The 24148-nt window shown below is 53.9% G+C and overlaps 1 protein-coding gene across 4 annotated transcripts; it reads right to left on the bottom strand.

The window, feature by feature from the left end:
* Positions 1-25: 25 nt before the first annotated feature.
* PPM1K (protein phosphatase, Mg2+/Mn2+ dependent 1K) lies at positions 26-23482 on the bottom strand. 4 transcript variants are annotated; one of them, XM_068165776.1, is made up of 7 exons: positions 23320-23482; positions 13101-13594; positions 12140-12240; positions 5914-6079; positions 4884-5028; positions 3749-3883; positions 26-3374 (listed from the first exon to the last, which is right to left on the bottom strand). In XM_068165776.1, exons 2-7 carry the CDS (start codon positions 13538-13540, stop codon positions 3243-3245), a joined length of 1119 nt encoding a protein of 372 aa, XP_068021877.1. In that variant the 5' UTR covers positions 13541-13594; positions 23320-23482; the 3' UTR covers positions 26-3242. The 4 variants fall into 4 exon arrangements, with proteins under 4 accessions (XP_068021877.1, XP_068021876.1, XP_068021878.1 ...); XM_068165775.1 differs by lacking the exon at positions 23320-23482 and adding an exon at positions 17086-17144; XM_068165777.1 differs by lacking the exon at positions 23320-23482 and adding an exon at positions 17003-17076.
* Between the last annotated feature and the right edge of the window lie 666 nt (positions 23483-24148).

Consider the following 24148-nt stretch of genomic DNA (forward strand, 5'->3'; position numbering starts at 1 on the left):
GACAAAGAGCTTGCAGGGACACAACTCTAGCAGCCAATTCTTTATTACAAGATGTTTTAAGCATTCCAGTACAGATGGAGCTGCTCCACCAGAGCTTGGAGTCGATGAACCAATGTCTCAAACACAACTGCCCCCTGCCCACAGCCCTCTGTCCCAGGGAGGAGATGAATCCTGGGCATCCAGCCTACCAACCACCACCATCAAAGCAGATGATTCGGACAGAGCCCTAAGGCAAACCAAGGTGTGCAACTGCACTTCAGGCTGTACAAAGCTCAGACACATGCTGCTGCCCAAGCACTTGATGTCCTGAGTGAAGAGAACACCCCCCCCAGAGCTCTCTGCAGTGAGAGCAGCAGCTACAGAACCAAGGAATAGAGAGAGTGTTGCTGCACCGGACACTGGGCCTGGTGGGAGAGTGACCAATAGACTTAGCAGTGCCCCACTGAACTCACTGCAGACAAATCACTGAGACACCAGTTTCACTTCTGCCCTGGCAGGAAAGCCCAATGCCTCTCACCACAGCATCTGCACCTGCTGAGACAGAAAAGGTGATCTGGCACTCTCAGCTTGTGGCTTCAGTGGAAACCCTGGGGTGGTTCCAAGCTCCTCACACTTCATTTCCCCAAGCATGTAAAAAGCAGCAACACTGCTCCTTTCTCCTCACACCCCCTTCTCAACCACAAACTGTGCTCCAACCCTGAGCTTTCCAACCCAAAAGGACTAACTTGATTTAGATGGGACAGTAGAAGAAACTTCTTCACTGAGTAAGTTCTCAAAGCCTGGAACAGGCTTCCCAGGGAGGGTGGTTGAATTTCCACCTCTGGAGGTGTTCCAGCACGGCAGAGATGTGCTGAGGGCCATGGTTTAGCAGCAGCCTTGGTAGAGCTAGAGAAGGGTTAGCCTCAATGATCTCAAAGGGCTTTTCCAACCCAAACCATTCTGTTTATACTGAAGGACCTGTGTTAAATGAACTGTTGGCTCTCCTCCCTCTCTCAATCTCTTGCACTGTATTCACCTCCCACAGCCCAGCTCTCCTTTATCAAGGCTGCAAGTGACATTTTAGTGTAAAATTCCCCTTTCCAAGTGGCAGAGAGATGGAGCTGGAACTCCAGTTGCAGTCTCAACACCTCTTAGTTAATTCCTCCACCTGAAAGCAGGACAGAGGGCTAGGCTGGCCAAACAGAATGGGAACTGGCTGCAGCTTGTGGTGGATCTGTTCCAAATCCCTGCAGCACTGCTCAAGCTTCTCTGTCACTTGATACCAAAACCACCCCCACAGCAACTCCCTGTCCAGAGCTGGAGGTCTAACCCTTCCCTGTCCCAAGCAGACTGGTGCCTGCTGTGGGTAATTAACCCTTTGCTAGGAGCTCTGCACTTGCTGTTTAAGCAGGCCACTGCTTTGGCAGGAGAGCTCTCTCAGCTGTTGGTGCTGCAGTACAAACTGGTGCCCAGCAGTTCCCAGAGCAGCTCTGTGAGGCCCTGCCAGGTGTGACCCCTTCTCAAGTGCTCAGCTGCCACAGCTGCCATTGTTGCCACAAATGGGTTGTGGGAACCTTCAAACTCACTGCAGACTGCCAAACCCAGCCTGCTCTCTGAACACCAACACGTGAAAGCTGTCTCAGCTCCACTCTGCTCTGCTGGGTGAGCCCAGAGGCAGGGAAACCCACGTGGAATGACTGTCCAAGGTCTAACCCTGGGTGAAAGGAAGGGGCTCACAGCAATGAGGTGGACTTCACACTGGAAAATGAGAGGGGGACAGCTCAAAACTCTTTCTCCTTCTTGCAGGGTGATTTAGGATCAGGCAGCTTTGCTTTGCTTTGCTGTTGGAAACCACCCTCAGAACAAAAAACACCGTGGCAAGCCTGAGAGGAGCCCAGGTCTTCTCTGCCCATGTTTCACTGCACTAGGGCCAGCAGGAGGCCACAAGAGCTGCAGCCCTGCTGCGAAGCAGAGGAAGATGATCTGAAGGAGGACATTGGGACAGCTAATGTTGACCACAGTCCATGTCACAGCAGCAATACAAGATGAGCTGGCTCAGAGCTCTGCCCCTCCCATGCCTCATGGGATACAGAATCCCTCTGGAAAGGGAAGGGGAAACCCTTGAAATATAAAAGTCCCTCCTGGTGTCTGAATATCCAGCACCTGCTAGAGGCAATACCCACAACTTAGAGACATTATCCCACCTTAATACAAGACTCCCTTTTCTCCAGCTGGCTTGCTCTGGGCACTTCACAGCTCCCTGTGTGCCATGAAGAGACACAGGAGATCATGAATAACAAAGAAACCTTCAGTGGAGGGCAGGAAAATCCTCACAGACCTCTGAAGAAATAAACTCTCCTGTCTGTTCCACACATCCAAAGAATCTTGGTTAGCGAACTCTTGGAAATGAGCTGGTTGTTCCTTTTCCATCAACAAACAAAGTCACCATTCAAGTTGATGAGAGTCTCTGGGTATCAAAGCTGTGCAGCTTTCCCCCTCCTCCTGTCAAGCATTGGTACACCAGAGAGAAGTGCAAGGGGCTTCTGTGTGGTCCACAGAGAGCACACAGGCTTTGGAGTGAATGGAGAAATGTTCCCATCTGTTCAAAGGCACATGGCTCCAGCCTGCTCTGCCTCCTTGGAGCTAGGTCATCACAGATGATGGCAGGGAGGGCACAAAGCCCTGCGAAAGCAGCACTGGCTCAGGAAATTGTTTAGCTACACCAAACACCACTGGCATCAGAACATAAACATCTCTGAAACATCTCCCTCATTTTTCACCCTCTTCTCCTGAACACAGGGAAGCTTTGGGTGCTTGCACAGCAGAGGAAGACAATGAATCCTCTGTCTGCCTACTCAAGCACTGTGTGCGTTCGCTCCCCCAGCTGTCGGCGCACAGGGAAGCCAGCATGGGGCTCAGGCTCAGACTTACACAGCTGCCAGGTTACTAAGGGTCCTGGGTAATACAGGTAGGTATGAAACAATTGTGCAACACCTCCAGCCAAGGGTGGAACCCCAGAGCCTCACCTATGTGACCCAAGTGATGTGCAGAGCTGCTGGGACTACAGAGTCAAGGACGTAGCTGCCTGAAGGCCAACTGGAACACACACACACAGAACGCGATCAGCCGGAAGCACAGCGAAGGGGCAGGGGCACCTCCCACGACACCGGGAACAGGCGAGACGGACAAGACACTGAGCCAGCCGAGGAACTGGAGCATGCTGTGTCCAGGTGGTGGCAGGGAGAGAGAGCTTGGGCAGGTCTTCAGGCCCACCTCCCGCTGGAAGCAAAGCTGCGGCTGAAGGAGAAGTTGATCTCGTTGTTCTTGTACTTGCCCCAGGCTCCGAAGGGCACGATGACAATGGTGCTGTTGTCCTCCGTGCCAAACTGCATTGCCTGCAAGAAACCAACTCTCAGCAGGAGCATCTTGCTTGGGAAAGGAAACTCTGCCTCTCCCTGGGACAGTCAGGTAGAGCCTGCCCCTTCCTAGCCCTGATGCTGCATTGTGGTATGCAGTGCAAAGTGCCCAGGGGGTCAAGGCCAGCAGCATCCTGCCCTGCATCAGCAACAGGGACCAGCAGCACCAGGAAGTGACTGTCCCCCTGTACTGGGCACTGGTGTGGCCACACCTTGAGTACTGGCTTCAGTTTTGGGGTCCTCACTGCAAAAAGACATTGAGGTGCTGGAGCCTGTCAAGAGAAGGGCAATGAAGCTGGGGAAGGGTCTGGAGAACAGGGCTGGGGAGGAGCAGCTGAGGGGACTGGCATTACCTGCTCAGTCACAATGTGGGCAGCTTCAGCAGGATCATGGCACTGCTTGATGAAGTCACAGATCTCCTGGCTGTTCACCATGATGTTGATACCATCTGTGGTGAGGACCAGAAAGCTGTCATCTGCGTGGTGCAGCTGCAAAAGAGACACACAGGATGGCAATGCTGGAGCCAGTGCTGCCAGGTGAATTCATTCACCTGCCTCCATGGAGAGGATTTCTTCTGGAGATGCTGCATCCTCTTCCATTTCCCTTGCAAGAGCTACCTCAGATCCTTGGCTAGCCAAAGGCTGCTCCTTGACTCCTGCAGCATAGCCATCAGCCACACAGACTGTGCTCCCCATGCAGGGGGACAGCACCTTGAAGTGATTCCAGTTCTAGGAACACACTGAGGCCAAACCCCCAGATCTGTACATGGCTCAGTAGACAAAGTGCTTCCTTAAATTCAGGAAGCCATCTCCCCAGGCCCCTCAGGCCCAGAGGGTGGTGTTCAGCTAGGACCAACTGAACAGAGGTGAACTGGGGAAAAGTAACAAACAGATCATAAGCTGAGGGCAAAGCCTTCCTGCAAGGGTGAAAACAACTGCACTGAATACCTTCTGGGTGGCTAATTTGGCTTCTGGACACCTACAGAGCTATGGTGAGATGCATGCAGCTGCCCTCTTCTCCTCCCTTCCTCCCATGTGTGCAAATCTCTACATATTCTACTTCCCCCCACCCTGACAGCCCACCCATACCCCACCCCTGACAGCCCACCCACACCCCAGCCTCAGCTGGGTCTCTATCAGCATTCACCTCAGAATTTGGCCACGAGCCCCCAGCAGGTTTGTGTTTCAGTAGTGGGTTTCACACGTTGCCTTTCTTCCCTGCCCTGCACTGCATTTTGGTACAAGGGATTTAGAACTGTATCTGGCTGAATTCAGCAGCAGTGCCAGATTCTTCCCTGTCCCCTTAGTGGCAGTCTGAAATCAGTGAGTTAGATTCAGTCTCTGGTTACTTCCCCACAAACAGAGACCCAAGCCTGGCCATCAGGCTTCACCTGGGCACACACTATGTGGGTACAGCCACCTGCATCACACACCTATGAGGCCCCTCAGTCCAAGTGTTGCTGTCCCTCTTCACCAGGCCCTCTTTTACCTGCACCCTCTTTGTTTCTGGCTGGGCTATCACACCACAGTGCTTAAGCTCCAGGTCTCCTATGCTCCGTGTCATGGCAAGTCTGCCGTTCACATGAGGCTGTCCCACGCTGTTCCAGGCAACGAAGCCACCACACCTCTTGATCCTGTCCAGAGGCACAAAAGACAAAGCCAGGTATGAGTTACAGCTTCACTCCAGTGCTCCTGCCTCCCCCTGCAGCTCCTGGCACTAGGTACTGGTGTGGAACGGGGTGCAGAGGATCTGAAGTGAGAGACTGAGGCCTGGCTTTTGCTGTTTGAAGGGCAGTGAAGTGCTAGGCTGACTCCTGACCAGGGATCCACAGCTCCTATCTTCAGGTCTTGCCTCTATCCTGGCAGTTTTGGACAAGCCTGAACCATGGGCTCATGGCCCTATAGTGAGTCCTACCTGGGATGATCCTCCTGCTGGGCAGTTTACATCATGCAGGCCTTTCCACATCCCCTGCCCTCTGAGCAGAGCCAAAGGAATTAACCAGAACTGTGCTGCTTTCTGCCAGCTCAGAAGAGGTCTCAGGACATGACATGGATGATGGGACTCAAACATCTGTCTGATGAGGAAAGACTGAGAGTTCTGGGGCTATTTAGTCTGGAGAGAGAGGATTGAGAGGAGATTTTTCATGTTGCTAAGGAGCCAGGCTCTTGTCAATGGTGTCCTGTGACAGGACAGGGGGCAATGGACACACACTGGAACCCAGGAAGTTCTGCCTCAACATGAGGAGAAACTTCTTTGCTGTAAGAGTGACAGAGGCTGTGGAGTCTCTTTCTCTACAGACTTTCAAGACCCATCTGTGCTCCTGCATCCTTTGTGACCTTCCCTAGGTGCTGCTGCTTTGGCAGGCAGGTTGGACTTGATGATCTCCAGCGATGCCTTCCAACCCCTACCACTCTGATTCAACTCTCTGCTTTCTTCCAGGCCCAGCCCAGCAGCAGGCCACAAGCACATACTGCAGAAGGCCATGCCCTGGGAGACCACTTCATCAGCTGACAGGTACCTGTCCTTCTCCTCCTTCCTCTCTGGAGTGTGGTCAGTGGTGAGCTTCATGGCCTTTCCCTTCCGACACAGCAGAGCGCGGCTGTCTCCCACACTTGCCACAACCAGCTCGATTCCGTCCCGCAGCAGAGCCACTGTCGCAGTGGTCCCACAGCTCAGCAGAGTTGCTACAAACACCACAGCAAAGAGGGAGAGGTTTTAGTTCTGCCTCCCCCAGTTCCAGCTGGTAAACCCAAGACAACTTGTACTCTACATTGCCAGTAGTTTAAAATTGAAGCTAGAGCTACAGGTACCAGAAAGGAGCAGAGCAACTAAGCATGCATTCAGGCCTGGGGGAGAGAGGGAGAGAGAGCAGAGGCTGAGCATTCCTGTGCAGCAACATGGCTCCATGCAAGGAGGGCAAGTGGAATGAAAGCAGTGCAAGGTACAGTGCTTCCCTTCAGCTTGTAGCAAGCAGCTTCTCTGTCCCACTGGCTCACCTCACGTTACAGGGCTCCTGTCCTCATCCCTGGGCACAGTGACTGCATGGGTAGGCCAGCACAGGGCTGATGGTTCTTCCCTTCTCCTAGGTGGTGAGGTGGGCAATTGAATTACAGTGATGGTAGCCCCACAGAGCTCACCAGAGTGAACTGCTGGACTGCTCCTTTACACTGCTCTAGGGCATCCTCCCCTTGCTGTCAGAGCTGACAGTCTCCCCCTTCTTCCCCAAGCCTTGACAAGAAGTGGGGGGCTCAGCCAGCAGGCCACTGGCTTTTGTTCAGAAAGGAGACTGCTCCCTTCAGCCCCTGCCAGCTTGCTGGAGGTGCCAGTGCCAGAGTGAAGCTGGATTCTGCCTTGCTTTGTGCCTGCAGGCCAATGCAGTCAGCTGGCAGTGGCTCTCTGGGCAACCTGCCCTGGGCACTGGTGGGATCACTTGACAGGGGTGTACAGTGACTGTCTAGAGGGCAAAGCAGAGCCCTGTAGAGCCTGCCTGCCTTCTCCTGCAGGCTCAGGCAGTGAGCTGAGCTGCCTGTGTCCAGGGACCTGGCTGGATGAAGTGGTGCAAGTTAAGGCTTCTCATTTCAATTTCTACAATGCTCTGGGAAAGGAAAGGAGAAGTGCTTGGAAATGAGAATCCCAGAATGGTTTGTGCTGGAAAGGACCTTCAATAACACTGAGCTCAACCATTAACCCAGCACTCCCGAGGCAGCTAAACCATGCCTCTCAGCACCACATCTATGATTCTGTGGCCTACATGTCTTAAATACCTCCAAGCACTTCCCTGGGCAGCAATGCAAGCCTGCCTGTTTCAGGAAGGCTCTGCAGCTGGCCCTGCAGTGAAGGAAAAGCCAGGAGAAGCATCCAGCATTCCTTCTCTCTTTCCAAAAGGAGCAGTCCCATTTCAGAGTCAGTCTTCCCTTCCTGCAAGCTGTGCAGTGGTGACCCTGTGAGAGGTGCCTGGAAGGCAGTAACTCACTCCTACCCACTCGAGCTGTTGCAGCAGAACGTTTGGCCAGGACAAGCTATTGCCCAGAGCTCATTTGCATTCCCAGCCAAGGCAAACCCCCTGGAAAGGCTCTCTGCAGGTCTCCTACAGTCTGGGATTTGCCACTTTTCCCTGGTTCTAAAACTGGAGCCAATTCAAGAGGGCTCTGGGGCTACCTTAAGAAGAGAATCCCCAGTTATTGTTAGGTGAAACCAGGGATAAAAGATCTTTCCTGCACCACTCCTGGCAGAGCTCAGCTACCACTACATGTGCCAGCTCTGGAACCTTGGTGACCTCCTTTCTCTTAGCACCCCACAAACAAAACAGAGCTGGCAGCAAAGTGAAGTGCAGGAAGCCCTGAAAGCTGCATTGAGCCTTGTTGTGCAGCAAAAGCAGCGAGGAGATGAATCCAAAGCAACTGAGAGTGGAAATGAAGCCTTGTGCTCCCATTTCAAACAGGTATTATTACTGCAGGGGAAGCTTTGCTCAGCTGCACACCTTAATCCTGACAGCAGCCATGGGGAGCTAGGTCAAGTCTTGGACTATGTTACGGCTGCCATGCAAGCTACAATACCCCAAACCATCTTGGTGCCAGGAGCTCCTGGTTCTAGAGAAGAACTGAGATCCTCTCTCTCATTTGAAGCAAGGAGTAGCCCAGTGCAAGGCACACTGTGCAAGCAGCAGTGCAATTAGAGGTTTAGTAGGACCAGTAAAATACCTGTTTGAGCCAACAGTTCAAAGGAGTGAAATGAAGAACCTGTGCAAAGCCACCTTTGTGTTTAACAGAGGAGACATTAACATTCAAGCTACTCTCCCACTTCATTCCTTGTGCTTGTTCACTGTGCTGATCAACACAACCAGTTTCTGAAGAAGGTAAGATCCAGCATCTTCAATCCATAAATCAATGGAAACCTTTAGGTATGAGTGAATCTGCAGCTCTCAAGTGCAAACTCGGAGGAAAGAGCCACTTCCCACAAAATCCAGGGATGGTGCTTCAGGAGAAGCCAAGATGCTGTCCCCAGTTGTGGTCAGGGTCACAGTGATTGAAGTCTCACATAGATCTGTTAGTTAAATAGCACTGCTATTAATTAATAACTAACTACTAATCAAATGTTGCCCCCTTGGAGCCAGCCCATGACCTGGACAGAGGTGCAGGAAGGTGGCTGTAGCTAGCCTTCCAAGAGTGTTTTGCTTTCTAGCACAGCTCAGAACCACAGGAATGATAATGGGATAACATTGCTGCTGCTACCACAACTGCTGCTAGGTTATTGAACAGCACCAAGCCACCTCCCATCAGCTTAGGTTTGCTTTAACAGCTAAACAAGTCTGGGATGTTTTCCTAACAACATCACCATAAAGACTAGGATCTTTCAACAGGTTCTTTAACACTCACTGGACAACTCCTACTGCAAGTCAGCTCAACTAATGTGACAAAGAGGCTGTGGGAACCTTCCAGTAGCCCAGGCTAGGAACCGCCGGACTCCTTCACCTGGGACAAAATCAAGCAGATCTCTCTTTCCACTGAAGCCCACCACACAGTGCCCAGGGCCTCCAGCTCTAGAGCTGCTGAGCAGGCAGTCTCTGCCACAAATAGCATGCACACAGAGGCAAACAGGCAATTCACCCAGGGATTGGTTCAAACAGAACAAACCTGCAACACTGCAGATGAAAGAAGAGGGGAAGCAGTCACTCTTGGGTCTGCCTGCACTGCCTTTTGCAGGTCCTGGAGGGATTACACATCTTTGGCCACAGATAAGTCAGCCTTGGTTATTTCTGGGGAACTGCCACCCTTCTTGCCTTCCCACTAAAGCTGTGTGACAAAATCAGTTTAAACTCAGCCAAAAAAAAGGAGGAGAAGTTGTTTGGTTGGTTGTTTTTCCTGGGGAGGTAAGGAAGCACCAATTCAATCCAGGAGTGGTATCAGTTCAGCCAGCTGTCTCACACAGGGCAGGAATTTCCAGACCATCTCCAGCAGGGAACATGGCCCAGGCTGTTTCCTCAAGGTTTCATGTAGTATTTTTAATGTACAGCCAAAAAATGGGGAGGTGCAGCCAGTGCCAGCTAAAGTGGGGCCACCCTAAAAGCACTGAACAGAAGTTTATGAGCCCATGGGAAAAGATGCAAACCAACTACTCCTCTAGCCAAGTCAGAAGGTGCTAATGAGAGGCTTAGGTAATAATCAGAGCCCCTGGCTGAGCTCTGCCTTTGCAATGTGGATGGCTTTGGGAAATATTCCAGTCCCATTTCTGCAGCTCTCCCTTCTCCTCAGTGTTGCAGGTTACCACAGGCAAAGCAATAAACCCATGAACACAAACTCCAACCCCACCCCCCACCCCTTTTCTGGTCATTTAGGAGGGGTTTCTCCTAACTTTTGCTGTTTGCTCACCATAAGATTCCAGGAGAGCCTTTCAAATACAGATCCACCAGTTAGCACCTGGCTCTGCTCTAATAACATGGCTATTCCAGAAGTGAGTGGGCAGTGTGGTCAGAGCTGGATGCAGTGGGTGTGGAGAACGATGGAAGCCTCCCTGTTGCTTCCCCTGCGTGGCAGAGAGCAGTGCACAGGCAGCAGCAGTACCCTGTAGGACCACAGCAGGCCACCAGAGGGTTTGTCTTGCACTTCTCCAGAGAGATGCTCCAGTTTCCTCAAGCACATGAGTCACTCTCCTATTTCTGTCCTTGCTGAGCACAGCCATCCAGCCTTTACATTTTAGTTTGTGTGGCTGGCCAAAAATACCACCAGAGAATTCTGCCCCTCTCTGCTAAGAGTTGGCCTGTGAACAATGACCTACTGCTGGACCTGAGCTTCCTTCCCTGTCTCCTATAACTCAGTTCAGCAGTGGTTTGAGAGACTGGCTATACTGAAATGTGTGAAGTGAATGAAAATGCATTTCTGAAGAGACATCAAACAGCAAGCTGCAGGGCTGAGACCTATCTCTAAGCTGTTAATGATTAGAAAGGATTTAGGAGGAGGGCAGATTATGCCAGATCTACCTACAGCAAGTTTCTTATTGTGTGAAGCAACAGGTACAGTTGACTGCCAGAGGGGATGCTGAGCCAGTCTCTAACAGGCTAGTACAGCACTGCAACAACACTAGGGAAGACACAGAGCTTTGTTCCAGGACTTGTGCTCCTTGCCACCCCCAGGCACCCCCTTTCACAGAACCACAGAGCTGGTTCAGTTGAAGAAGGCTTCCAAGCTCCTTGAGTTCAACTGCCATGACCAGACCACCATGGCCATCAAAGCCATCCCAAAGTGCCATGTCTGCAGGATGTCTGAACTGCTCCAGGGACAGTGACTCTTACCACCTCCCTGGGCAGCCTGGTCCAATGCCTGACCACTCCTGCAGTAAAGAAATTCTTCCCAATGTCCAACCCAAACCCCACCTTCAAAGCTGGCTGTGTGTCAGTAAAGAATTGGCCATCCTTGCACATGAACTGGTTTTGCTGCAGATAGAATGAAAGGATGCAGGCAGGGTCATCTACTGCAACAAGGCTGAGCTGTCAAGAGGAAGCCAGGCTTGAGGAGCATCCAACATACCCCAGACCCCCAGTGTTACACAACCAGCCTCCATTTTCAATGTACTTTAGCAACAGCCTTCACTGTCACATCTGGAATAGCCATAATGAGCCAGAGATTTTGCTGGCAAACTGTTTGGCAGCAGGCCTCCAACAAGGAGACAGGCCAAGCACTGCCATTAAATGTAAACGTCAAACCAGCAGCACAACACAGAGATAGCCACAGCGAGCAGTCAGCACAGCACCCAACTGTTCTAACAACATAGGCAAAAAACCAGCTCAGTTTGTTCAGAGGTCAACACTTGTCTCTGCACCCTCTCACTCCACTCTTTGCCTTACAGCTTTTCAAAAGCTGGGAACCAGCCAAGAGCACTGGGCTCTTTTAGACCCCAGTGTCTGCTGCAAGAGCTTGGAGGCATTCAGCCTACCTGAGAAACACCGAGTGCTTGCCAGAGAGGGATGTTTGGCAGTGCTCTGGCCCGCTCTGTTGCTTGACCTCAGGCTCTTAGTGAGGAGGGTTTGTGCAGTGTCTTGGTAACCACTGTGTAAACTTGCTGGCATTTGCACTGTATTTCATTTAGCAGCACCAGCCACTTCACCACTATGACCAAAACCCTGTAAGCAGCTCCAAAATGCTCAGCTTGCTGCACCCCCAGTTGCTGGAACTGGGAGTTCAGATAGAGCCTTTAGACAGGCACACATGAACCTGGTTAACAGCCAGGACTAAGGAGTCCCAGAGGGCTGGTGCCAGCCTTACCACAGCCAACTTTGTTCTAGAAAGGGGAACTTTGGACTCTGTCACTTTTAACCCATAGGAATAACAGCTTTCAAACAAACAAACAAACCCCAAACCAACCAAGCACAAACCCCAAACACACCACAAAACCAACCCAAAACCCCCCAACAACAGCAACAAAAACCCAAACCCAACCAAACCCCACCCCCCCAGTTTCTTGTAGCCAGCTGTGCTGCTTGCACATCCAAATCACTCTGCTAGCTTGACACTGAACAGAATCACATCAAGAGAAACCCCCTGAGGGTGCTGTTAACATCCAGATTAATAACTCCTCAGTTACTCTGATTTAGACATTTGTAGAGATCATTTTTCCCTTCCAAGGAAGTAGAGCATCACTGTTCCATTTGCAAATGGTCAGAGCAAAGCTCTTGCCAAGCATTTTGTTCTGGAGGCTCTGCTACAAGATTTCTGACCCCTTGAGAACAGCCTTTCCTCCTTTTGACCTACCATCAGCAGACAGGTGAGCATGCCTTTCATAGGCTCTGTTTATTTCTAGGAAAGCTTTGTTCAAAACATTTTCCAAGTTCTCCTCCTCAGCAAGAAATTCTCTGGAAACAAACAAGCAAACAAAGAAAGTAAACTTCTTTCCAAGCAGTACACCTAGAACCTTTATAGAACTGTTCCATGACCCCCACATCTTCATCAGTCTCCTCCACAGCCTCCATCTCCTCCCTGCATGCACTGGATAACCCTGGTTTCAGGGAAGGTAACATGATTTAACTGATGACCTGCCCTGGAAGCATGACACTGTCATCTTCCAAACACTCCTCTTCCACGAGGCAGGGCTGTGACACAGAGATGCAGAGCAGTGTAAGCAAGCCCTGGATCAGCAATCACACTGACCCTCTGCATCCCCAGCCCCCTCCTGGAAGGTGGGTACAATCCTATGGCCTTCTCTTGTCTTTGTAGGCTTGCCCCATGGGGCAGGCACCATGCAGAGCAAGCAGCTCATAGAGTGCCTGTTGTACTGGACTATCCCAGGCTGGAAAGCATCCAGAGAGGGGCCACTTACATATCCATGGAGGATGGTTCAGTGAAGCGTTTGTGTACCTGCACCCACCCAAGCGGTCTGGGGTCTGTCCAACCCCCTCCTCAAATTCCCTTTTGTGACACCAAGGACATTTTCTCAGCACCTTTAGTTCCTGATGGATAACTTGTACCCTAAACTCCCTTATCAATGTTTAACTTGCATACAAAGCAAGGGAAGAATGATGACAACAACCCGTGACAAAACCAGTACCTTCCAGGAGCAGCAGCGTAAGGCGAGAGCCCAGGACGACAAAACAAAGCCGCAAAAGCCTTGGCTCTCTCGAAAGGCAGAGGCCTCAGGCCTCTGAAGTGCAAGCTTAGGGCAATGCAAGAGGCTCGAGGCGACGACAGGACAGTGGCTGGCTCGGCACACACTTACTTGATGTATTTCTCCATGTACTTGTCACAGAAGTCCGCCGCCGCCGCGCCGCCGTGCCCGTCGTACACCGCGAAGTAGAGGATGTCCTCGGTCAGCTGAGCGTAGTCGAACCGGTCCTCGTTCTCCTTGCGCTTGCCGAGGATGCTGGCGCAGCCCACCCTGGCCAGGCTGACTTTTGGAATGGGCTTCCCGTACTTGATGCTGGGCGGGAGGAGAATCGGCTCGTCGATGCGATTGTCCCAGATGCCGAAGCTGTCCCATGTGGTAAGCTGCCCGCTGCCGTCCGAGTCGAAGCGGGACGCGCGGCGCTCGGAGGTGGAGCTGTAGCAGGCGGCCGCCGGCCGCTTCTCCTCCTGCAGGAGGCGGGAGGTCAGCACCGCTCTCCTGCTCACCTGATAGCCTCCGTTCCGTACCAAATTAATTAAAGTAGCTGTTGACATCCCTTGTCCTCGCAGAGACTCGTAGCAGTAAGAGACAGGCAGCTGCTGGGATGCCTTGGAGAACAAAGGAAAAGCTGATCAGGAACCAGGCAGCAGAGGAAGAGGAATTTTCGGTTACATGGCTCAGGAAACAATGTCACCCTCAGAGCCTGCTGATCAGGCGCGGCACAGCACCGACTAGAAGAAACCAGAGATGGAGCTGCGTGACTCACCCAGAAACAATCCCACACAGCGCACAGCTGGCAGGGGCTGCTGCAGAGCCTTTCCTGCTGGCCCCTGCAGCACCGTATCTGCAGTTTGCAAAGGCTGAGGAGGCTGTGACAGAGCAAGTGAGAGTGATGGTGACTTTGCCCCAACACTCAAAGTGTGTCCCACAAGGGAGGTGCTCCAGCCCTCTGATCATCTTCATGGCCTCTTCTGGACCCACTCCAGCAGTTTGATGTCCTTTTTATGCTGGGGGCACCTCACCTGGATGCAGTACTCCAGGTGGGGGTCTCATGAGAGCAGAGCAGGGGGGCAGAGTCATCTCCCTCTCTTAGATTTTGAAGGGTTTCCTCATCTGTACATACTTGATCCTGCTGCATTTAATGAGGACTTGAACAATACAACACAGACCTGTGATGTAGATTGTTGTTTTTTCCCTTAGGCTAAAACCTTTGACCACTAATTGTGTGCCCACAGACAAACACAACTGCACACACCATCCTCCCACCCTAAAACCCCAGGCAGCTCTTGGCTGTTTCTCTGGCCTGAAGTTCTCTGCCACCTAACCTTGAAACGGGCCCCCTTGGCTAAAAAAGGCAAGCATGATCTTCTACTGGCTTCTCACCTCCTTTTCCCAGATAAATCAAATGCACTACTTGGCTCAGCACAGATAAAAATTCACTGCTGATGATTCATCTAGCATGCTGAAAATCCTAGAGAGACTGGCTTATTTAACCTTGTGTAGAGTTACCCCCAGCTCAATCAAAGTCCAGCAGGCTGGAATGCACTACATCCCTGTGGCTCCACTGGAGTCACCTGAACTGGGCCATCATCAGGTCACTGCAGCTAGCCACATTTTAAGAGAAGGACTCCTAACTTTACTGCTCAATGCTTTCAGAGAGCTGTGAGGGAAAGGTATTACCTGCCACAATAAGGTCATTAACAAGCTGCAGGCTCCTGGTGAATGGCAAATTAAAACACAGGGGTCGGGGTGGCCTGGCATAATCAAGCAGCAAAGAGCAACACCTGTATCCCAGAGCCGCTGGTGCTCTAGGCTGGAGCGTCTTGCTGCTTTACTTCCCCAATGCCACTCACCACTGCCTCTGTAGATCTGGAATATTTGTTCAAACTACTCTTTAAAAGGAGTAGACAAAACCTGGGAGCTTGCAAAACACACAGGCACAGGTAACTTAACAAGCAGATAATGGCTTGCTTCAGCAGACAGTAGTTGTGACAGACATTACACTTTTCACTCACAGCTCAAAGCATTTGCTTCTGATGTTCTTGCTTTACCTTCAAGCGATTCTTACATGAAGAAAGGCTTCTTAGCACTTAAAGAGCAACTGTCAGCTTGATAAAGGGCTGAAGGTGCTTGTTGCACCAGATGAATGGAACTGACCATTGGGAATTGCAGTAGCTTCCAGTTTGCTGCAGAGGGGTGACAAAATCACATCCTTCCCTCACTGTACTTACAGGTATTTGAACACCAATTAACCTCCTGGAGCTGCTTCCTCTCTTCTGTTACCCTTGACTCCTAACAAGAGTCTGTTAAGCTCCTCCTGTGAAAGGCAGCAGGACGGAATTGAAAGCCTGCCAATTAACAAAACCCACACTCAGCTTCACTTCTGACAGCTTGAAAGGAGCACGTGGAATGTTTGGGTATATTTAGATTTCTCAGTGTCCACAGCATGAATCAGAGGATTAAACCAAAATCCCGAGCTAATGAATGCAGTGCTCCCTACCGAACGCAACTCCCCAAAGGTCTTTTTTCTTTCCAGGCAACTGTGAGTACTGAACAGTTTTGCTTCCCCCTGCAAGCCGGGAGTAAGAAGCTGCTCCTGAGTTTCTGCAGAGTAAACAGCCATGCTTTCAGATGGACAGAAAGCAGCCTGTGCTTTCTTAACTGAGACGTCTGCAAACAGCCTATCTGGGCAGAACAAGGCTGAGGTACCGAAAAGGGGAGCACTGGTCTTAAAGCCAAGGTCGACGACACACAGTTGTAAATGGAAACCTGCTTTGAGGTGCTCCATCTGACCCTGTTAACCTGCATACAGCTAACTTGCAGCAACCCTGTTCCTGCAGGCAGACACAGAAATACCATGCTTAAAGAGAATGATTAAACTGCAGCTCAACACACACAGTGTTCCTTTTACAGCCTGGCCGTTCTCTGCAGATGGAAAGTTTCCAGGCTCAGAGTAGAACCGGGGGAAAAAGGCACCCGGAAGAAAGAGAAGTCATGCCTGCAGCCCCGGGGGATAGAACGCGTTTGAAAAGGAATCTGAAACTCTCAGCACGTCCAGTGCACTTGCCTTGCATGTGTGCCAAACCCCACATGTGGCCAGCGCTCGTGTTTCTGTGTGATAACAGCATCTTAAATCTGAGGGGGGTTTGAAATCTCGGACAGTACAACCTCACCTCCTGCCTGGGTAACAACTGTCCAGGCCGCAATCTAAAGAGCTTTCTGTTGCCGCTATTTACTAATTACCAATTAGGAGAGGCCCGCCTGACTACCAAAGCTGTGCGGGCGGCCCAGGGGCCGCTCCTCGCCGCACTGTGACCGCCTATGTGAGCGACCCGACCGCGGCCGGAGGTGGGAGCCCAGCCCGCCCCGGCCCCGGCTGCGGCATCCTGGCGAGCAGGCAGCGCGGAAACTTCGCGGGGCCGAGAGCAGGGAAGGGCACAGCCCGGAGAGCGACCCCCGGCCGCTCGCCCGGAGCCCGGCGGCACCCGCGGCTTTCTTCCTCCCTTTCGGGTGCCGCTGCTCCCGCTGCAGCCGGGCTGCCGGCCGGGCCACGGCCCCCGGGACTGCACCTGCCGGCCGCAGGGCCACGCCGGGGAGCGGAGCACAGCTGCTCCCCGGGGCAGGCTCGCTCGCTGCTCCCCGGGGCAGGCTCGCTCGCTGCTCCCCGGGGCAGGCTCGCTCGCTGCTCCCCGGGGCAGGCTCGCTCGCTGCTCCCCGGGGCAGGCTCGCTCGCTGCTCCCCGGGGCAGGCTCGCTCGCTGCTCCCCGGGGCAGGCTCGCTCGCTGCTCCCCGGGGCAGGCAGGCAGGCTCGCTGCTCCCCCGGGGCAGGCAGGCAGGCTCGCTGCTCCCCCGGGGCAGGCTCTCGGCTCCCCGGGGCAGGCTCGCTCGCTGCTCCCGCCGCGCCGCCCGGCCCCGGCCGCCGCCCGGCCCGCTCCCCTCACCGGAACGCGGGAGCGGAGGGAGAAGCTTCCTATCTGTGGCCCCTCACGCCCCGGCGGTGCCCTGCTCTCCCTTACCGCCGCTCCCGGGCGGGCCGGACCCGGCTGCCACAGGCGGTTGCGGCCGCTCGGGCAGCAGCCTCGGGTGGCGGAGCTCTTACCTCCCTAGGCGCCCGGAGAGCGGTGCGAGCTGCGCCTCCCCCGATGGCGGCTGCCGCTGCCTCTGCCCCGGCCCCGCCGCCGCCCCGGCCCCGCCCCGCCGCCCGCCCGCGGCCCTGCCTCCCGCCGGCCCCAATGGCGGCTGCCGCCGCGGCCGAGCCTCCGGCCCCGGGACCGCCCCGCCGCAGCTGCCAGGGGCCCGGCGGCGGCCTCGGTGCCAAGCCGCGCCTTGGCCGAGCCTCCGCCAGCAGGGAGAGGGAGCGCAGGAGGAGGGAGGTTGACACGGCCTTAGCAGGGGCGAGAGCCGCACTCGGACCCTTGCACAGGCTCCCGTCGGAGCTCCACCGCCTTCCCGCCCCACCAACCGAGTGTCGGGCAACCCTTCTCAAGAGGGCCCCGGGGAAAAGCGGTTGTGCTAAGGAGAGAGCTGGCAGTAAGCTTAAAATCCAGCGGGGTGAGCTGCTGCGAGGCGGCTGCTTCTCTGAGGATGACCCTGCTGCCTCCTCCCTACCTGACCCGTGTCCAAACAGCACTTTAAGAGGCCATTTGCGTGGTGCTCTGCCACTGACAGTTGCTGCCCTTTGACGCAGCTTGCTAAACCAGACGAGTCTAATGACAAAAACCTTTGGAACTCTAGAGACCAGATACCAGAAAACACAAACCTGAGGAGAAAACAATGCCAGAGCCATTTCCATAGGAGCTTGAGGTGGTCACTGTCAAGCTTACCTCAAGACAGTCATGATGTAAGGAATTGTTGGGCATTTTGTTCTCAATTTCAAGAGCATGATCTCTTTCTTTGGGGCTGATTGTGATGTTACCTTATTAAAAAGCCATTGTACTGTGATACTGGAGCTGCAGCTTTACAGACTGACCATTTCCACTTCCCAGACAGGGATGCCACAAAGCCACCAAGCTCTTTGGTCTCCTGACCAGAAGGGCAGTACAGGTTCTCAAAAGCTCCAGCCTCTCTATCTAGTGCTGCTGCTATTCCCCAGGTGATCCTGCTTCGGCAAGGGGCTTGGACTTGATGAAGAGAGCAAATGGCCTCAAATTGTGCAAGGGGAGGTCTAGATTGGACATTAGGGGAAAACAATCTCTACTGCAAGAGTGGTCAGGCAGGGGAATAGGCTGCCCAGAGAGGGGGTGGTGTCACCATCCCTGGAGGTGTTAACACAATGTGCAGACATGGCACTTGGGGATGGGGTTTGATGGCCATGGTGGTGTTAGGTTGATGGTTGGACCTGATGGTCTTAAAGGTCTTTTCCAATCAAAACATTTCCATGATTCCATGATCTCCAAAGGGGCCTTCCAACCCCTACCCTTCTACCATTCTGTGGTCCGGTAGCATCTTATCTTTCAAGGCTGCTGCAATGTCATCTTGACTCTGTTTGAACACAGCCTGACGTCAGCAGTCACCCTGCTGAGCTCTAGTGGGTGACAGCTAAGCAACCCTCACGCCCACTTCACAATGTGCCTTGATTGCAAAATGCCAGCTCCTGGCCAGAGAAGCTGCAAGAAAACCCCTCTCAGCTCTCCCTGTACAGGTCTGCTCAGATGGAAGAACAGGGCTTTACTTTAGGGCTTGAGTCCACAGCCAGGATGCTCCTTTAATAATGTATTCCCATGGGGAATTACTGACACTCAGTGGCTCCTGGCTTTGTCCAGAATGTCAGGGGGCTTGGGTGGGTGCGGAGGGAGTCATCTCATGGCAACACAATCAGTGGGAATTTTCTTACTGTTGTTACTGTAGAACAGGCCCAGCTGTGACACTCCAGGAAAGTACACTCAACTTGTAGCAAACCTCCCTCTCCCTGGCCCCATTTCCTTCTTCCCTGAGCTGTGGCTGGACAGAGTTCTTCTCACAGAGCAGGGTTGTGGTTGTGCTCTGCCCTCACACCTTTGTTTGAGGACTCACAGGATCTGTTTTTAAAAGCCCTTGCCACAAACAGAAAGAGGAACACACACTGCCGTGCCCGAACAGCTGTCGGTGCCAAACCACAGGCTCAGCACTGAATGAGATGCTGGAGTGCTGCTTTCAGTCGGGGCTAAGACTGCAGAGCCAGAGCAGAGGACCCTTTCTGCATGCTGCAGCACACCTGAAGAGACACTGGGCAGCTGAGGAGAGCTGGCTGTTCCCCAAGCTGCCTCTGCTGGGGTGGCTAACAAGTACTCCAGGCACATGAGACAGAAGCACAGAACTGTTCTGGTTGGAAAAGACCTTTAAGAACATTGAGCCCAACCATTAACCTGACACTACCACTGCTAAAACATCTCCCTCAGCATCACATCTCTGCTTCTCTGAAGCCTCTCCAGGGATGGGGATTCAGCTACCTCCCAGGGCAGCCTCTTCCAGTCTTGGGAAGAAGTTTCTTCTCATATCCAACATAAACCTCCCTTGGGGCAACTTGAGGCCATTTCCTCTTGTCCTGTCACTTGTTAATAGGAAGAAGAGGCCAAGCCCCACCTGGCTCCAACCTTCCTTCAGGGAGTTGTAGAGAGCCATGAGGCCCTCCCTCAGCCTCCCTTCCTTCAGACTAAACAATCTTAGTTCCCTCAGCTGCTCATCACAGAACTCTTCCATCCAGACCCCTCCCTGGCTGTGTCTGGGCCTGCTCCAGCACCTCCATGTCTTCCTTGTAGTGAGGGCCCCCAAAACTGAACATCTGACTAAAAACAACGTGAGGGAGACAGAAATGAAGAGGACTCCAGTGTGACTTACACAGGAAAACATCACTTACTGCAGCCAGCACGACTCCAGCTCTCAGTTACTGCTTTGCTGTCGTGAGGCCGGAATGAAGGAAAGGCAGAGTGCCCAGTACCACCCAGCAGGTTTAATTGCTTTACCTCCAAGGGCAAGGAAATGCATTTAAATAACTCTGTCGTGCAGCAAAGTTGAATTTCCCAGGCCTCAGCCTATGACAGTTAAGAAATCAAGCCATGAGACACCTGTTGCAGATGGCCCAGCTCCTTGGGCACAGCACGTGTGGGTCGGGGAGGGGTGGTATCGGTGACAGGCAGACAGTCCAGCTGACAGCACAGCCCTTCAAAGGCTTGGGAGGCAAATGCAGTGAGCACCCTCCTGACAGCTCTGTGGCTCCCCAGTAACATGCAATGGCTTCACCCAGTGAAAGCTCAGCTGCAGCACATGCTCACAGTACTATTTCCAAGGTTTTAAGACTGATCAGTTCCTGTGAATTCAATTTCTGACTTCCAGACAAATGTAAGAGCATATTCCAGGGAGATCCAAGGCTAGCAGGCTGCAGAAAAGAAACAAGGAAACACAACCTGCAGCAGTGTGTTCTGGTGATGGTTTGTCAGCTGGTGTTCTGATTTCTACCTTGACAGGGATTTCATTTCTCCACACCAAGAAAGCCTGTCAGTGGTGCTGTGCAGGTGCTTACCAGGAACAACTGGATGACAGCTGAGGAGATTCTCAGCTGCCTTATCCATTTGCTTTTATTTGCAGGCTTGGTGGGTGAAGATGCTGCCTCTTGGTCCTCAGATGGTGTCTCTTCTTTGCTGTTAAGAGTAGGTTTGGTTGAGGATGGTGAAGTTAGGGGAGCTCTCTGCACCTTCTTCTCTAGAATTAGAGCCAGGCATAGAATCACAAGTGGAGGACCATGGTGGCACTGAGTCAGCTTTTCATCACATGCCCCTCTACCCATTTAGCAAGTGCTCCCTGGCTGGTCTGGAGGCAGTTCACCAACATGCAACCTGTGGCCTGAGGGCAAAGCAGTGCTACATCCACCCAGAGGCCAGGCTGAGGGGCAGCTGAGCGTCTGCCCCTTGTGCACTGCAGCTACTCTGATGTCCTTTCCCTGCATCATCCCACAGGTAACACTGTGTCACCATGGAGCTGTCCTCCCTCCTCTGCTCCCTTGGGCACAGAGGTTTTGTCAGTGCATCACTCACTGACAGAGGCCATTCTGTGTCTTGCTGCTGGTCACTGGGACCAGCGCCGAGAGCAGCAGCTCTTCTACGCTGTGTCCACTCTGCCTGTGTCATGGCAGCAGGAACCCAGAGGGTGTGCCAAACATGACCGTGGGCTCTGCTACAGAACCATTAGGTAACAGCCTGCCTGTGGCACTCCACTCCTGATGCTCTGATGTCAGAAAGCATTTTGCTGTTACTGACCAGCAGCCTGCGGATGCACACACTGAGCAGCACAAGAGCTGAGGCTCTCTGCAGCCCCTGGGGGACAGAGGAGATCTTTGCAGTTGCTCCCCATGCCTCCCCAGGGCCCTGGCTGCCCCCCACCAGCAGCTCTTGCAGGGTTTGGCTGTAGGCAGCTCCAGGAGCCCATGGGCTCATGCTCCTCCTGCCCGGAGGCGACAGGGCGGCACCGGCTGGCACTGATGTCCTGTGCTGGAGCGAGCTCAGGCCTCAGCAGCGCGCTGAGCACCATCCGCAGGCTCTGGCCGTCTGAGCTGCTGCTGTTAACGACCGATTTGTGACGGAGTGGCGATGGGAAGGCTGCAGCGGGGCAGGGAGACCTCCGCCCGGCAGCTGCCGGTAAGGGCCGGCACGGGCCGGGGTCAGCGCCTGCGGCCAGCAGCGGAGGGAGGCGAGCAGGGCCGGGCGGCCGCGGGAAGCGCCGAGCTCAGAGCCAGGGGCCTGACGCTGCCCGGCGCGGGGACGGCTCAGGGCTCAGGACCGCGCAATCAAGTGGCGAATCCCGGGGCCAGGCCTCCCAGGGCAGCGGGGCCCGCGGCTGAAGCCCAGGGCGGGCGGCAACGGTGTCCCCGCAGGGTCAGAAAGCATCGCAGCCGCGGAGCCGCGAACCCTTCTCCTCCCTTCCTCGCTCACTGCTGCCGTGCCGCGGTCGAACTACGGTATTGCAGCACGCTGTGGCGCCGCCGCTCTCCCTGGTACCAGCTATGCGATGCCTGCGAGGCGACGCTGCCGTCCTCGCTGCTGCCTGACAGCCAAGCATCCCTGCCACTGCCTCTCGCAGGCGGTGCAGGCCGCCGCTCGCTGCCGCCGGCCCCGGGACGTAGCGCCAGGGCCTATCCCGGGTAGCGCCGCCCGCCCGGAGCTCGCTGCTGCTGCCGCCTGGTGGCGTAAAGGCAGAACTGCAGTTGTCACCGGCGTTTTCTGCAGCTCCTGGCCTGGGGCTCCCCTTACAGAGTCATAGAAGCGTTTCGGTTGGAAAGACCCTTAAGATCACTGAGTCTAACTGCCCTCTCACAACACAGAGCAGTGCATTTTGCATCATGTGGGAAGCTTGACAGCTATCCCAAGCTGTATGTATCTAGCCACAGCACAGGAGAACAACAGGGGCTAAGAGTCACAGAGCCAGAGATACCAAGCCTATAGAGAAGTTCATTTCCTCCAGGCAAGCTCTAAATGGTTAGAAGTTAGTCCCCGATGCTGGATCTTCACAGCAACTTACCACATAGACATTTTTGCCCCCATTTTCCATAGGAAATCTGTTTCTGAACCACTTGCACTGAGGAAATGGGTTTCCAACAGCTCCACATTCTAGTACCAAAGCATCCCACTCTGTCAGGATTTGTGGCTGAGGCCGAATACAGATCTGCAACTTGTTTTCAGGCAAAGCAATTAAGCTCCCTCGAACAAAACAAAGCAGTAAGATAACCGAAAAAAAAATCCAAACAAAACAAAAAGCCCCAAAGCAATTTTAGAGCAAGCCTCATCCTTTAACCCATCACATGTTGAAGTTCCCTTCCCCTGTGGTTCCTGGTTGCCAATATCCGTAAGACATAAAGCGAGGCACCAGGTTGTGGATACCTGCTGCCCTGCAGTCAGCAAAACCAGAGCAGTTCCTGCCCATGTCCACACGGCGGCAGCAGTGAGCACGAGACGTGCGGCACTCGGCCCTACGCGCCGCGTCCATAGCAACGCGCGGGGCTGTACCATGCCCGCAAGCAGCAAGTGCCAGTTTGGGGCAATCGGCCCCAAATCGGCAGGGGCAAAGGGGAAGCAGAGGCTTTTGAAGGCGTTTCTCTAGCTGGGATAGAGAGATGTTTAGAGGGGAGGCTCAGGATTTTAAATCCTTGCTCTAAAGGGGCAGTTTAGAAACCTACTTACAACTGGGTATTAGAGCACTTGGGCTGAGTTCTCTGGTTACAGCCATCCACAGCCTGCGCTGCACAGAACAGCTGCTTAGACTGACTGCAACACAGAAGTGCAGACAGCTCGGTCCCGACTGTTGCTGTCTATTTACAAACTCAAAGGCAGCTAGATATGAAGCAACTCCGAAGTCCATTACTTACATGAGTCGCTCTAAAACGCGTCTCAGAGCCGTCACGTCTGACCAAGTGTTTTGCTGGATCCTTGCGCAAGAGGAAAAGGACGAAGCTCCCTCAGCGAACGGGAGAGATTTTCCTCCCCCGCGCCGTGGGGACGGCGGCTCGCAGGCACCCGGGGCTGCTCAGCACCCTGCCAGACGCCAAGTCTGGGGCTCTCCGCAGCCGCTCTGCTGCCAGGGCAGAGCCATGCCGCGGGCCTCTGCAGCGTGCGCCCCCCGGGCTGGAGCATGAGAGCGGCAGCGGCGGGACGCGGAGGCCCGGCCCGGTTCGGCTCGGCACCGTCCGGCGGGGCTCCATGCGGCTTCTGTCCCCCCGCTGCGGCCCGCACGACTCAGCTTGCTCACGCTCCCCTCGCCTGGCTCGCTCCGGCTCCGACCGGCCCGACTCGGCTTCGCAAAGTCGGCTCCTTCCGGCTCCGCTCGGCTCTCCTCGGCTCCGTCCCTCCGTCCGCGCTCGGCTGAGTTCGACTCCCTTCGGACGGACTCCTACCGCTCCGCCTCCGCCTCCGCCGCCGAGGCGGCGCTCTGAGACGCATGTGCGGTGTCCGCGGGAACGGCAGCTGCGGTCCCTATGAGCCCCGGCTCCGAGAGCACCCCGGGCTCCGAGAGCGCCCCGGGCCCCGTCGCGGCACGGGGCTCGATCTTCTGAAATCCTATTTCGAATAGAGCAGCTGTAGGCTATTTATTTGTTTATTTAAAAACTATAAATTAATACTATTTTTATAATACCTATCTAAAAAGGAGAGATTTCTGTCTGTCCGGGTTGGACACAGCCTGACGTTTCTCCTCTTCAT

The sequence above is a fragment of the Melanerpes formicivorus genome, unplaced genomic scaffold, assembly GCF_026170545.1.
Source record: "Melanerpes formicivorus ecotype bairdi unplaced genomic scaffold, bMelFor1.0.p_v2 SCAF_92, whole genome shotgun sequence".
NCBI classification, from domain to species: domain Eukaryota; kingdom Metazoa; phylum Chordata; class Aves; order Piciformes; family Picidae; genus Melanerpes; species Melanerpes formicivorus.

Bases quoted from the DNA above. Each gene is read 5' to 3' on its own strand.
- PPM1K (XM_068165776.1), bottom strand. From the start codon at position 13,540: ATGTCAACAGCTACTTTAATTAATTTGGTACGGAACGGAGGCTATCAG. The intron at 3,884-4,883 runs GTAAAAGAGGGC...TCTCTTTTGCAG, and splicing joins CAGAAACAAAGAGGGTGCAG to CTGCACCACGCAGATGACAG. The intron at 3,375-3,748 runs GTAATGCCAGTC...GGTTTCTTGCAG, and splicing joins CCCACATTGTGACTGAGCAG to GCAATGCAGTTTGGCACGGA.